The sequence below is a fragment of the Vicia villosa genome, unplaced genomic scaffold (genome assembly GCF_029867415.1).
Source record: "Vicia villosa cultivar HV-30 ecotype Madison, WI unplaced genomic scaffold, Vvil1.0 ctg.001623F_1_1, whole genome shotgun sequence".
In the NCBI taxonomy this organism is placed as follows: domain Eukaryota; kingdom Viridiplantae; phylum Streptophyta; class Magnoliopsida; order Fabales; family Fabaceae; genus Vicia; species Vicia villosa.
The window spans coordinates 203,040-218,039 of record NW_026705676.1 but is presented as its reverse complement, the minus strand read 5'-3'; the positions used below and the strand labels follow the sequence as shown (position 1 = coordinate 218,039).

Sequence of the window (15,000 nt, the reverse complement as noted above, 5' to 3'; positions counted from 1 at the left end):
TCATTACAAAAGATGAAACAAAATGAATTTCAGCATGAGAGCTAAAACATTAACTGGAATTAGAATATATAATATAGAAATAATCAATAAAATAATAAAACCACTTTTAAAATGGTTCAATGTTGGGGCTAAAATTATCTACTTCTAAACTAACAAGATCGACAACTCATATCAATTAGTAATAATCATTATAGTTCCAACATATCCAAATCTATTTACACATTGTAATATCATATTATAGATATTTTGTCATTCACTAGTTTGAAGGAACACCTAGAAAACAAAAGTGATATTACATCTATCACAATACTAAACTATGGAATTAAAGATTTAATAGAGAGGTTGGTAGAAAACATAAGTAAACAATCTTATCCTTTAACAAAAATACAATAAACTTATTTTGGTTTCTCCTGTGAAAATTGTATAACTGTTAAGATTATAATATTTATTTACATATTTTAATGATAAAATAATGAAAACGTTGAATTTGATAGCTAGCAAGGATATACAAAAACATTAAAAGATATAAACATGTTATATATCATATCAAAGAGGGATAACAAGGTTGAAAATATGCCATTGAATTGAGTTCTCAAAACTCACATCCAGCGATTCAAGCCTCTGCAAATGCATCCAGGGATTGAATCATCATTATAATTGATGTGCAAATGCATCTATGGAATATTAAAGCTCCTCCTAGAGTGAAGCACCTGTTGTGGAGGATCTGTAGAGATTGCCTTCCTACTAGAATGAGATTGCTTCAGCATCATGTTCTGTGTCCGGACGTATGCCCGCTGTGTGATTCGAATGTGGAGGATTCGTGGCATATTTTTTTCGGGTGTGATGTCACGAAGAGATGTTGGCAACATGCAGGTTTGGCTCATATTATGGATCCCCGGTATACTAATTTTCATGATGTTGCCTCTTTGATTTTTGATGTATGTTCTAGAGAGGATCCTATGGTGACCGGGAGGGTAGCGGTTATGATGGATATCATGTGGAAAAATCGTAATAATATGGTTTGGAATAATGCAAGTGAGAGTTGTTCTATTCTTGGTTCTCAAGCTCTTTGCGTTTGGCAAAATTGGTTTAAGGCACAGATTAACATGAGCCACGAGCATATTCCAAGTATGGCAATTAGATGGTATCCTCCGGTGGAAGAGAGTATGAAGTGCAATGTTGATGCGGGCTTTAATACTAGTAGGGGCACTACGAATAGAGGATGGTGTATTCGAAATCACTTTGGTAACTTTGTGTGTGGAGGAGCAGCTTGGGATTTTGGGTCTCTTTCGATTATTGAGGCGGAAGCTTTGGCTATTAAAGAGGCTATCCTTAGTGTTATCGATCTCCATATGGAAAAGGTTATCTTCGAAAGTGATTCACAAAGTACTATCCAAGCTATTCATTCGGGTATTCCTGGTTTGTCAAAATTTAGTTTTATTATTTCTTCAATTCGTAGTTTGTTGCTTAATTTTCCTAACTTTGAGGTTAAGTTTGTAAAACGCCAAGCGAACTCGGTTGCTCATGCCTTAGCTAAGGCGGCCGATTCTTGGACTAGGCGTAGTTGGTTTGATGTGACTCCTCCTTGTATTGCTACTTTGTTGATTAATGATATGAGTTGATTTTTATTGTGTCAAAAAAAAATCTAGTAAATAAAAAGTGATTGTGAGAAATTAGATTGAATATCCAATTGTGCAATTAATGTATTTTGGAATTCAAGCTTTCACTGTTCTTATAGTGATGGACTTAATGAACTGATTGAGTAATTAACTTTGGTTGAGAGAGAAGCTAGGGTTTCTTGTCGGCGAGAATGACTTGGACAACATTTTCTCGTGAAGGAACGAGTTTCAAGGAGTGTAGGAAGAACAATTAATATCAATATTTAATAATAATAAGAATAATTTACTGTAAACAAAATTTATAAGAAAAACTTTTTCTACGTCTTGTAATATTTAACTTAATTTTTTTTAGAGAGTAAAAAAGTTTATATAATAACAAAAAAAAGTTCTTTTATTTAGTAAAATTGTGTTTTCTTTTTTTGAATGAAACTTTTGTTTTATGGGAGTAAAAAATATTGACATCTTTATTTTTTATATATAAAATAAGTCAAAGTAAATAAATTAAAATTATAAAGTAATAACTCTATTATGACTAATACCAACAAGATCAGGCTAAGACCAATTTCCGGAAGCTACGTGAGGCAATAATACTCTCGGGTAGATTAGTCGGTACGGAAGGAAAGAAATCACTCTATAAAAAAATGACTAATACCAACAAGATCAGGCTAAAAGTAAAGATTTTAACTTTTGAGGATACTCTTCATGAAATTGAATTTCTTAACAAACGTCACTCATAAGTTTAGAAACTCATATGTGCACTTCTTCTCTTCACAATATATGTGGGAAACAATCATGATTAATCAAGTTTTTAATCTTGTGAAGGAGAACCCAACAAACTACCCAGTTGCAGGAGGTTTTATTTTTTAAGCAATAGGACTTCAATAAAGAGCACTAGGGGTGCTACAACCCAACAATACAACAAGAACAACAAAAGAGGACACAACCCCTCAAGCAATAAACAAAAAACTAGTCTAGGATCAATGCACCAATCCGCCCAAGAGCCATTAAGAACCCCTTTATAAAACACTACCAATCACTCTCAAGAGATCAATTTGATCCTACCCAAACCATCAAGAGAAGACAATACAATCCTGTTGAAAATAATATCATTCCTACATTTCCACACCACCCAACAAAAGATCAACCCAAAGAACCACCCCAAATCTAAATAAAAGGCCGCTTTGCAAGAGACCTTCAACCAAAGGAAATGCTCTACAATAGAAGTACTCGGAGCAACATTAATCAACCGAAGCCAAGAACACAAACGCTTCCACCATAAAGTAGTTATCCTACAGGCAAAAAAGAGATGGTATAGATTCTCAACAACTATTTAGCCCAACGGACAAAGCACCATGCCATTGGTACCTAGAACTCCTCGCTTTGCCAACTCCATCTTCGTAGGAAGCCTATTCCAAATTAACCTTCAACCAAAATGAATAATCTTACTAGGAACTTTCGCTTTCCACAATCGGGAAAAAGCCAAAGATCTATAAGAATTCACAACGGTCTCCGAAGGTAAACTAAAAAAATAACGCATGATAAGCATTACTTACCGAAAAACCGGAAACATCCCTCCACCAAACAAACCTATCGAAGCCCTCACTAAGAGGAGACACCGAATGAAGAAGAATCAATAAATAATCCAATTGAGTCACGGCTTCCCCATAACGCAAAACACCCAGAAAAAGAGACTTCCACACCCACAAATCGTCATTCCAATCGCCTAGCTCTGCCACTTTACAATGAGTACCGTCCACCAATAGGAATAAATCTGGCAAAAGATTGCAAAAAGGAGTAGTTCTCATCCACGAATCAAGCCAAAATTCAAAATAATTACCCGATCTAAGCTTACAAGATATTGAGTCTTTGAACCAATTCGTTGAATTGCTCGGAGAAAGTGATCCAACGGCACAAAGATCCCTCCATCAAAGAGAAACCTTACTCCTAGAATTGTAGGAAGGCTCTCTAAGCATTGCTCTTTTAATATCTCCATACCTACTAGAAAGAAAATTATTCCATAAAAATTTTTCACCGTTCAAGATCCGCCACTTCTATTTTCGGTTGACACACCTTGTCCTAACAATGTTTCACCCCGAGCACCCCTTCTATTTTCGGTTGACAATCCTTTTCCCAACTAATTTAATTAATCTTTTTCTTCTCCTTACAACTCCCCCAAAGAAAGGAATGTTGAATGGACATTATGTCTTTGATAATAGATGTTGGAGCCTTGTAGAACCAGAACAAAAAAATCGGAATGCTAGAAAAAATAGAATTCAATAAGACCATTCCCCCTCCTATAGAAAGATGTTTGTGATGCCACCCTTTAAGTCTTATTTTGAGCTTAGAAATAATTGGTCTCCAAACCGCACACCTCCTCGAATTGACCCTCACCGGAATACCAAGAAACACAAAGGACAAATAATCAATGTCACAACAAAGAAAAGAGGACGCCGCTTGGATAAACTCTGGCTCAAGATTAACTCCAAAAAACCTACTTTTACAAAAAAAGAAGAAAAAAAAGAAAAGAAAGGGAGTTCATGGATATTGTGAGTGTATGCAGTAAAAAAACTCATTGTCTCGAGAGAAATCTAAGAGATCGCAAAAAACCGAAACCTAAAGTGCTGGATTTAGCTCTAAGCTAGCTTAAAATGGATTCATGTAAGAATCACTCTATAATAAACCGGACAAAAAAATGATATTACAAAGCCGAATTCACAAATGCAATGAAAAATCCAAGAACACCATAATATTTACATTGCTATAAAGTAGCCGGAGAGATAAACCGAAATCTAAAGTACTGAATTTAGAGAAAATGTGCCGCTCATTAAACAAAAGATAAGAAAAGGAAATTAAAACAAGTAAAGAAAATCTACCAACAATTCTGTCACAAACCTATAACATATAAGGTTGAAAGACGGAAAGTCTTGAATATTACAATTGAGAAGGACAACTAAGTTTTTGACATTGTGTGAAACTGCGTGTATTAAAATACCATCGAGTAGGCGAGGCTCTACGTCACAATCTGATAACAAATGAGTAGCATCTAGTGATGTTCCTTGATCGTGAAGAGACAAAAGGTGAGATACAAATGTGGTGAAAACTTCCATAGTCTTAAAGTGATGACACCATAAAAGAAAGAACGGAAAGATGCTTCCAGAGATTTTTCTAAAAACGGGAATGAATAATGATTAGGAACAACTTCTCTACCCATTACAAGGTGTAGTACATTTGTAGTACTGGCACTTTGGATCCAAGGTGTGTACGACGAAATTGTTGATAGCAGCATGAGTGGCTTTATTGTGGGAAAAAAGAATAAGTTCACCACACTTTCAGCCTTGTCGGAGCAGCGCAGGTGGGTGATGTTTTGGGCGCAGTTAAGAACGCAGGTACTGTAGTGCGTAGAGTCTGCTGATGCAGATCAGTGCGTCTTCTACGATGAAATTCAATTCTATTCCCTTCATCTCTTTGCAAATCAAAACCTTTCTTCTCTGTCATGTCCTACAACCTCTTTTCTCGCTAACTGTTAGAAATTTGGTATGATAATCCTCGATATCTTCAAGAATCGTGTTCGTTCACTTTCCGAACAAAGTATTTCGACCCTATTCTTGTCTGGGTTCACGAAATCTTTGTGGGGATAATTCTCAAAGAACAATATGTTTCTGACAATAGAGAACATATTAGAATGTAGAGGAAGTATGTTTTTCGTATACGAAACCGAGGCCAAATGACTCCTTATATAGGAGATCAACAATAGAAACCAAAATGACACAGTGTTCGGTAAAAACAGTTATGTTGGTTGGGAAACGACGCACCTGTTGGGAAACGACGCACCCAGCCAGGGGCGCTGCCCCTTGGACCCCGACAGGGCGCTGCCCCGCACCCCGCCAGGGGCTCCGCCCCTTGGACCCCGACGAGGCGCTGCCCCGCACCCCGCTAGGGGCTCCGCCCCTTAGAACCCCGTTTCTATTATTCGTATTCAATTGCACATTTGGATCTACGAGCATGCACTCCGCACTACCCTAACTCATTTCAAGCTTAACGCATAATTGCATCGGCCTACAGTAAATCACATTATTACCAAAATACATTGATGATACTAAAATCACCAACAAACTCCCCCCATTTTAGTATAATCCTTGATTTACTTACAAGTATAACGATCAAACAAATGCATAGAAGAAAATGTGTTGCGATTGAATTTTCATCTTAGTACAAATACACATTCCAAATATTCGAAAATCGGGGTGTCACAATGATTGAACCCGTCTATCCATTTGAATATCTAAAGATATAGTACACATATGTTTCTTACAATACTCTACTATTCATACTTGACACTTTACAAGCCATGTGTCCTTATCCATTAATAAGCATATAGGAAGCCAAGTCCAAGCTTCTTGAAGCGGCAAAACTTCATGCTCACATAGGTGATCCTTTTAATCTTGCACCTGCATTAGCAATTTTTCAAAAGAACCATTAAGAAGATATACTTCAACCTAGCCATCACTTGCAGGTCTGAGCACATACCTTGGGAAGATAAACACAATTGCTCCAATCTTTAACTATGATCTTTCCACATTGAATTCTGCTTCTAACATTGTATTAGAAGGGAATTGGGTATACCATAACTAATAGATTTAAATGGACTTTAATCCCATCCCAATTACCGACTTCTTCACTAAGTCTCTTGCTAACCCCTTCGTCAAGTGGTCAGCTAAGTTTTATTGCGACCGAACAAACTCAATAGATATCACCCCATTCATGATTAATTCCCTAATCATACTATGTCTAATACCCAAATGTCTAGACTTTCCATGGTATATTTGGCTATATGCTTTAGCTAATGTGGCACTACTATCACAACGGATAGAAATTGGTGATATCGGTTTAGGCCATATCGGAATCTCATATACCAAGTTCCTTAGCCATTCTGCTTCTTTACCAGCAACAGCTAATGCTACAAACTCAGATTCCATTGTGGAACTAGTTATACAAGTTTGCTTCTTGGAAGCCCATGAGATGGCACCTCCCCCAAGCAAGAACACCCATCCTCTTGTAGAGGATGAATCTTCAACATTATTTATCCAACTAGCATCCGAATAACCCTCTAACACTGAAGGAAATCCCAGATATGACAATCCATAATTCATAGTACCCTTCAAGTACTTGAATACCCTAGTTATCGCATGCCAATGATGTCTACTAGGATTACTAGTAAATCTGCTCAACTTTCCAACCGCATAAGCAATATCCGGTCTAGTGATAATCATAGCATACATCAAAGAGCCTATAGCTCTTGAGTATTCGAGTTGATCCACGGGTTTACCTGTATTTGGCATAAGCTTTTCTCCCGGATCCATGGGAGTACTTACTGGAGAACAATTTTCATAATTGAACTTCTTGAGTATTTTCTCAATGTAATGAGATTGCGTAATTACAATCCACTTGTTCTCCAGTTTAATCTTAATACCAAGAATAACGTCTGCTTCTCCCATATCCTTCATGGAGAACTTTGATGACAAGAAATTCTTTGTTTTATCAACTTGATTTTGGTCGGTGCCAAAGACCAACATGTCATCAACATATAGACAAATGAAAACTCCTTTACCGGATGTATCAAATTTACTATATACACATTTGTCAGCTTGGTTTAGAATGAAACCATTAGACAAAACAACCTCATCAAACTTTTGATGCCACTGCTTTGGAGCTTGTTTCAGCCCATACAACGACTTAACTAGCTTACACACTTTGTGCTCATTACCAGGCATTACAAATCCTTCAGGTTGCTTCATATACACTTCTTCTTCCAAATCACCATTCAGAAATGTTGTTTTGACATCCATTTGATAAATCACTAGATTATGAATAGCCGCTAAGGCAATCAACAATCTAATAGTAGTGATACGGGCAAGTGGAGCATAGGTATCGAAATAATCAATCCCTTCTTTTTGTCTGAAGCCTTGGATAACTAATCTAGCTTTAAACTTGTCAATTGTACCATCGACTTTCATCTTCTTTTTGAAGATCCATATGCAACCCAATGGTTTGCAGCCTGGTTGTAAAACAGTTTATACCCAAGTATTATTTTCCATGATAGAACAGCTCTTGCTGAAGTTTGTGACTAATGCAACATGCCCCCAGTGATGGACTAGACTTTTTAGTTGCTTGGAGCCTTTGAGAGATTCTATGAATCGTGGCCAGATTGCCCCTGATGGATGGGATAATAATTCGTCATGCCCCTTGTATACATAAGCTTTAAGCGCAGTGAGTTAGATGTATGAGACGTCTCTGCACTGCATCTATCGGGAGGACTTTTAGTCATTAGTCATACCCCATGCAGATTCTTCCGGATGTCAAATATTTGAAATTATGTAGACAAAATCATTTTATAATGACACTAAAAAAAATGCGATGCATATGTCTGTCTTGAAGTTTAAAAACATTTTTAGTAAAACAAAATATGTAAGAAAGCGATATTTGTAAAAACGTGATATCAACTCAGGATTTATGGTAAACCTTAAGGAGTCAGGATACCTTTGGTAACAGTACGCTTTTTGAGCTAACCATGCTTCAGTTAGGACTTTCAAAGGTTGTAACATGGCTTGGTTCACGGATTTAAGAAACAAAGGATAATGACTCAAAGTATATTTAAATCTATCCCAATCTTCATGATGTTCTTCAGTCCTATGCTCAGCTTATTGTGCGTTCGTGCTCCAAAAGACTTTGGTATTGTAACATTGTTATTGGTGATTGTTCAAAAACCTGAAGTTTGTTTAGAAGGCAGTCATCTATCTCCCTTTTTATTGTAATATTTTTTGCCGAGGATTTGTAGTGACCTCTTTTAGACTTTGGTTACCCCTAACTTTTGCCTGAGTTGTTTATTTTGAGATTACAGTCAGCGGGATGTCTCAATTTTGCCTAAGTCTCCTTCATAGGTTTTGACTTAACATTTTTCTTTTGATGGATATTGACTGCCTGATTTAATGATTACATGAACTCGTCACTTATTTGTGTAAAAGAAACACAGTCATAACCGAGTCAACTGAGTAACTACCCTGCCCCAGGTTATGATTAAGGGTTTTAAACTGTACAAGAAAGAAAACTCCTACGCCTTAGGCTCAAAGGGGTTGACTAGGGATGAACATCCATATATCTCCACTGTTTAGGAATTGAAACAATGCATGTACATCGTCAGCACAGTCTGTTCAAAAGCATACTGTATGAGGTTGCGGTATCATTTTCGTCATCCTCCCTCAAAAGGCTCACAGCTTTAGCGAGAGTTGAATATCATAAAGAAAACCCAGTAAAAACAAAGTTTTAAAATAATAATAAGAAATAAGTCAAGAAAAACATATGCAATGCATTAATGATTATTATAAAATAGATTCTAATTAGTAAAAGGCTTTACTAACATAACACCCCCCTTTACTTACTAATCCCGCGCAGGCCCAATGGCTTACGCCAATTTTTCCAAATAATTTCCAAAAATCCGAATAACTCTAATTATTAATTTAAATGCCAAATAAATTAAAAATTAAAATTATAGGGTGTTACATAAACAACGGGGGAAAATAACGCTTGGACTACCCACCTATGCGTTCCTTCGTCCCAAACAAACACATCCGCCACCGTATAATTTTTCATGGTTGATAAATCAAACAATTTCGGGAAAACCATGAGAAGAGATTGATCACCCAACCACAAATTATGCCAAAAAAGAATATCCTTACCATTCTTGCAACAACATTTAATACACCCAGAAAAACCATTGTCAACAATGTCATCTAATAAATCATTCTTGCACTTATCCCTCCACCAAATTGAATTATCACTTCTATTAAACTCTCTGCTAGAATCTTGAATCTTTAATGTAGGACAATTGTACCTCACCTTAAAAAATCTACTCCAAATGGAATTATCTTCATTCAAAATTCTCCACTTCCACTTCAAGAGTAAAGCTTTGTTCATCTCCTTCACATCTCTAACCCCCAACCCACCCTTCTCCTTTGGTCTACAGACAACCTCCCACTTCAACCAATGAATACTCCTTTTCTCAAATTTTCCACTCCATAAAAACTCACTTGGAATTGTATTCAACACCGAGTTGATAAGTGTGACCCTACCTCCCATCGAAATGTTTCTTCCCTTCCACGAAGAAAGACGCCCCTTTATTTTGTTACCACTTCCATCCAAAATTTCTTCTTTCGAGGATATTCCCCCACCATAAGTCCAAAAAATTTAAAAGGAATCATACTTTCTTGCATGAGAGAAACGTCGTGGCGGCATTAATGTACCAACCACTCACATTAACTCCTATAATATTGCTTTTGGCAAAATTAATCTTCAACCCGGACACTAATTCAAACCCTTTCATTTTTAAATGCCAAAAAAGTCGTTCATAGTTGCATTCTATCCACACTATAGCAAAACTCTGGAAGCCTCTTCCAACTCTTTCACTAATCTCTTCACACTTTAATCGTTGCAAAGCTTTCACAAAATTTGTGAATCGGATTTTATCACTACGCGATGCCTCAACCTCACTATACGACTTTAATCTTCACTCTCCCATTAATTGTGATGACAAGTTAATTTAGATTTGCTTTAGTTTTAAAGCTTTTATAGTTTAAACTTTTTGAGTTAGGGTTGAGGCACAAGAATTTTTTTGTCACAAGAATTTGAGATGGTGAAGAACAAGAGAAAAAAAGGCCGCCATGATTGTATTAGAGACATAAAACATGCATTTTATTGAGAGAGAAAAAGATGATACAGGTGGAATTCAATGTGGTACTGCCCCCATTAAAATCATGTAATATACCGGTGAGGAATTTACTTGCACCCTCATCCTAGAAATCACCCCTATTGCCTATTAAAAAAATACTCTAAGCCACCAAAAAATATTGTTGCATAGTTCTATAGTTGGTTGATTTCTTATTTCTTAGTTCCTGCAAGGAAAATCAGTATCACACATCTGAAATCATATTTCCAATGTATCAACTTTCAGGTTTCGGCGATGTTCCTATGGGCAGATACATCGAAGAAAAATATGAAATCATATTATGCCTAAAGTTAATACTGTCAATTATATATAACTATTGGTGATATAAATGACATCACCATTAAGACGTCATATGGAGTGTTACCCTAGGGAACGTTATAGAGCCTAGGGTACAAGCAAGAATCTGCCCTATCAAAGCAACAAATCTCCATACTAGGCAAGATTGATTGTTGGATCACATAACGAATTACCTCACGCCACTTGACAAGATGGAAGGTTAAATAAAGACCAGAGGAGGAGACACTCTTGAAGAATCCCTATAGAGATTATCAACATAAATCAATATCGAAAACACTCATAAAATACTTAAGCATTTCTTTCGTGTGTTACTGAATCACTGACATGGGTATCACTGTGTCTTTTGTGTTATAAAAAACTTAAAAAATTATAGAAAACACACATATATTCAACAACAATGATCTTTTAACAAATACTCTCAGATTATTGAAAACTTCGGCATGCTCATTTACTAAATACAAATTGATAAATATCTCCAATTTCCTTTTGTTTATGGCATTGTAAGTAAAATACATAAAACACACAGAAATTATTAAAAAAACTAATAAGATTAAACTAGGAAACAATGAAACAAAGTAATTAGAGATTCACATTGACGGTGGTCAAGTTATGGCAGTAATATAGTCATCATGCTCTTCTTCTTCTTCACCATTTTTCATCGAATTCTTCTTCATATTCATCTCCACTTCCTTCCTCTTCTTGTTCCTTTTTTCTCTATAGCCTCATCATTACTTCCACTCGCCTCATCCCCCAATTTTTTGATAAAATGGTATGTCCATATGGTACTTTGACAATAACAAGGGCATGGGTACAACCCCTACTAAAACTTTTAGAAATAAAACTAGATAGAATTCAGCAAAGAGAATAAATAAATAAGGAGAGAAATGATCTTCATGCCTAATACCAAAATCACTGGTTGAGTACATAAAGGACATACATGTCATGGATCATTGGCATTCCCTCAATTTCCTATGTAAACAATTACATTATTTAATTGTCTTTGTAATTAAATTAAACATAAAACATCAATAACATAAAACGCATACTAACAACTCTTTAAATTTTCTATTAAAATTTATTTTATTACTTAATTATACTCTCATTATACTTATAGAAGCAAAAATAATTTATCCAATGGCAACATCAAAGTGACTAATATATTTAAAAAGAACATAATAACCTTCACTTTAGATCCACCAAATTTTCTTTAACAACATTAATGTTAAGTGTAATTTTGATTATTATTATTATTAAGATAACAAATGAACAAGATATGAGTATTTTAATATGTAACAAATGAAAAAAGAGAAAGATCATTTATGTGCCAACATTCGGTTCAAATTGGGCTAAAACTCATAGATTAAGAACATAACCTAGGAAGGTGAAAGCATATTCCATCCCAATAAAAAGAAAATCATATAAACTGATTTTATTTTCATTAGGAAGGAACATGCTTTCATAAGCATGGGCAATGTTGACAATGTTATGGGTTATCCTCCAACTTGAATGGATTGTTGACCCATAAACAATCATTCTTTTTTCAATTATTAGTTATTATTCCTCCCATCTTCTCTTCATTAATTGTTATAATGATAAACACAATTAAATTAATGTTGTCAGAATATGTGGGAGCTTTAAGTTAAGGTTCTTAAATTTTGTAAATATGTTAATCATTTCAGTGCGGCCATTGAACCAACTATAACTTTTATAAGAAAAATAGTACTCTCAACTCCTCGTAAAAACTCAACATATTCTTAATGCCCAACAATAACAAGAATTGCAATAAATTTTCTACAAATTATTTACTTGTTACAAAACAATCAAATAAAATTTTAACAACAGAGAAATAACATCACAATTTACCCATTAGTCACTAAATATAATAAACACGACAAAAAGTTGTCCACATAACCTTAAATAACTAAAATTTATCTCATTAACTAAAATTCAACTCAAAAGTCAAATAATTTATTATAATTTAATTAATTATAAACACAATGTGAGTATTATAATATTCAAAATAGTATTTCTTATTCATCCCTTTCATGAAACTAGAAGGAGAATGTCATTACAAAAGATGAAACAAAATGAATTTCAGCATGAGAGCTAAAACATTAACTGGAATTAGAATATATAATATAGAAATAATCAATAAAATAATAAAACCACTTTTAAAATGGTTCAATGTTGGGGCTAAAATTATCTACTTCTAAACTAACAAGATCGACAACTCATATCAATTAGTAATAATCATTATAGTTCCAACATATCCAAATCTATTTACACATTGTAATATCATATTATAGATATTTTGTCATTCACTAGTTTGAAGGAACACCTAGAAAACAAAAGTGATATTACATCTATCACAATACTAAACTATGGAATTAAAGATTTAATAGAGAGGTTGGTAGAAAACATAAGTAAACAATCTTATCCTTTAACAAAAATACAATAAACTTATTTTGGTTTCTCCTGTGAAAATTGTATAACTGTTAAGATTATAATATTTATTTACATATTTTAATGATAAAATAATGAAAACGTTGAATTTGATAGCTAGCAAGGATATACAAAAACATTAAAAGATATAAACATGTTATATATCATATCAAAGAGGGATAACAAGGTTGAAAATATGCCATTGAATTGAGTTCTCAAAACTCACATCCAGCGATTCAAGCCTCTGCAAATGCATCCAGGGATTGAATCATCATTATAATTGATGTGCAAATGCATCTATGGAATATTAAAGCTCCTCCTAGAGTGAAGCACCTGTTGTGGAGGATCTGTAGAGATTGCCTTCCTACTAGAATGAGATTGCTTCAGCATCATGTTCTGTGTCCGGACGTATGCCCGCTGTGTGATTCGAATGTGGAGGATTCGTGGCATATTTTTTTCGGGTGTGATGTCACGAAGAGATGTTGGCAACATGCAGGTTTGGCTCATATTATGGATCCCCGGTATACTAATTTTCATGATGTTGCCTCTTTGATTTTTGATGTATGTTCTAGAGAGGATCCTATGGTGACCGGGAGGGTAGCGGTTATGATGGATATCATGTGGAAAAATCGTAATAATATGGTTTGGAATAATGCAAGTGAGAGTTGTTCTATTCTTGGTTCTCAAGCTCTTTGCGTTTGGCAAAATTGGTTTAAGGCACAGATTAACATGAGCCACGAGCATATTCCAAGTATGGCAATTAGATGGTATCCTCCGGTGGAAGAGAGTATGAAGTGCAATGTTGATGCGGGCTTTAATACTAGTAGGGGCACTACGAATAGAGGATGGTGTATTCGAAATCACTTTGGTAACTTTGTGTGTGGAGGAGCAGCTTGGGATTTTGGGTCTCTTTCGATTATTGAGGCGGAAGCTTTGGCTATTAAAGAGGCTATCCTTAGTGTTATCGATCTCCATATGGAAAAGGTTATCTTCGAAAGTGATTCACAAAGTACTATCCAAGCTATTCATTCGGGTATTCCTGGTTTGTCAAAATTTAGTTTTATTATTTCTTCAATTCGTAGTTTGTTGCTTAATTTTCCTAACTTTGAGGTTAAGTTTGTAAAACGCCAAGCGAACTCGGTTGCTCATGCCTTAGCTAAGGCGGCCGATTCTTGGACTAGGCGTAGTTGGTTTGATGTGACTCCTCCTTGTATTGCTACTTTGTTGATTAATGATATGAGTTGATTTTTATTGTGTCAAAAAAAAATCTAGTAAATAAAAAGTGATTGTGAGAAATTAGATTGAATATCCAATTGTGCAATTAATGTATTTTGGAATTCAAGCTTTCACTGTTCTTATAGTGATGGACTTAATGAACTGATTGAGTAATTAACTTTGGTTGAGAGAGAAGCTAGGGTTTCTTGTCGGCGAGAATGACTTGGACAACATTTTCTCGTGAAGGAACGAGTTTCAAGGAGTGTAGGAAGAACAATTAATATCAATATTTAATAATAATAAGAATAATTTACTGTAAACAAAATTTATAAGAAAAACTTTTTCTACGTCTTGTAATATTTAACTTAATTTTTTTTAGAGAGTAAAAAAGTTTATATAATAACAAAAAAAAGTTCTTTTATTTAGTAAAATTGTGTTTTCTTTTTTTGAATGAAACTTTTGTTTTATGGGAGTAAAAAATATTGACATCTTTATTTTTTATATATAAAATAAGTCAAAGTAAATAAATTAAAATTATAAAGTAATAACTCTATTATGACTAATACCAACAAGATCAGGCTAAGACCAATTTCCGGAAGCTACGTGAGGCAATAATACTCTCGGGTAGATTAGTCGGTACGGAAGGAA

General features: G+C 34.8%; 2 protein-coding genes across 2 annotated transcripts; both read left to right on the top strand.

Moving 5' to 3' along the window:
- Nucleotides 1–887: 887 nt before the first annotated feature.
- Nucleotides 888–1,622, top strand: LOC131636054 (uncharacterized). Its single transcript, XM_058906696.1, has one exon. The coding sequence runs from the start codon at nt 888–890 to the stop codon at nt 1,620–1,622; it is 735 nt and encodes a 244-aa protein (XP_058762679.1).
- A 12,025-nt stretch (nt 1,623–13,647) lies between these two features.
- LOC131636053 (uncharacterized) lies at nt 13,648–14,382 on the top strand. Its single transcript, XM_058906695.1, has one exon. The coding sequence runs from the start codon at nt 13,648–13,650 to the stop codon at nt 14,380–14,382; it is 735 nt and encodes a 244-aa protein (XP_058762678.1).
- The last annotated feature ends 618 nt before the right edge of the window (nt 14,383–15,000 follow it).

Bases quoted from the DNA above. Each gene is read 5' to 3' on its own strand.
- LOC131636054 (XM_058906696.1), top strand. From the start codon at position 888: ATGGATCCCCGGTATACTAATTTTCATGATGTTGCCTCTTTGATTTTT.
- LOC131636053 (XM_058906695.1), top strand. From the start codon at position 13,648: ATGGATCCCCGGTATACTAATTTTCATGATGTTGCCTCTTTGATTTTT.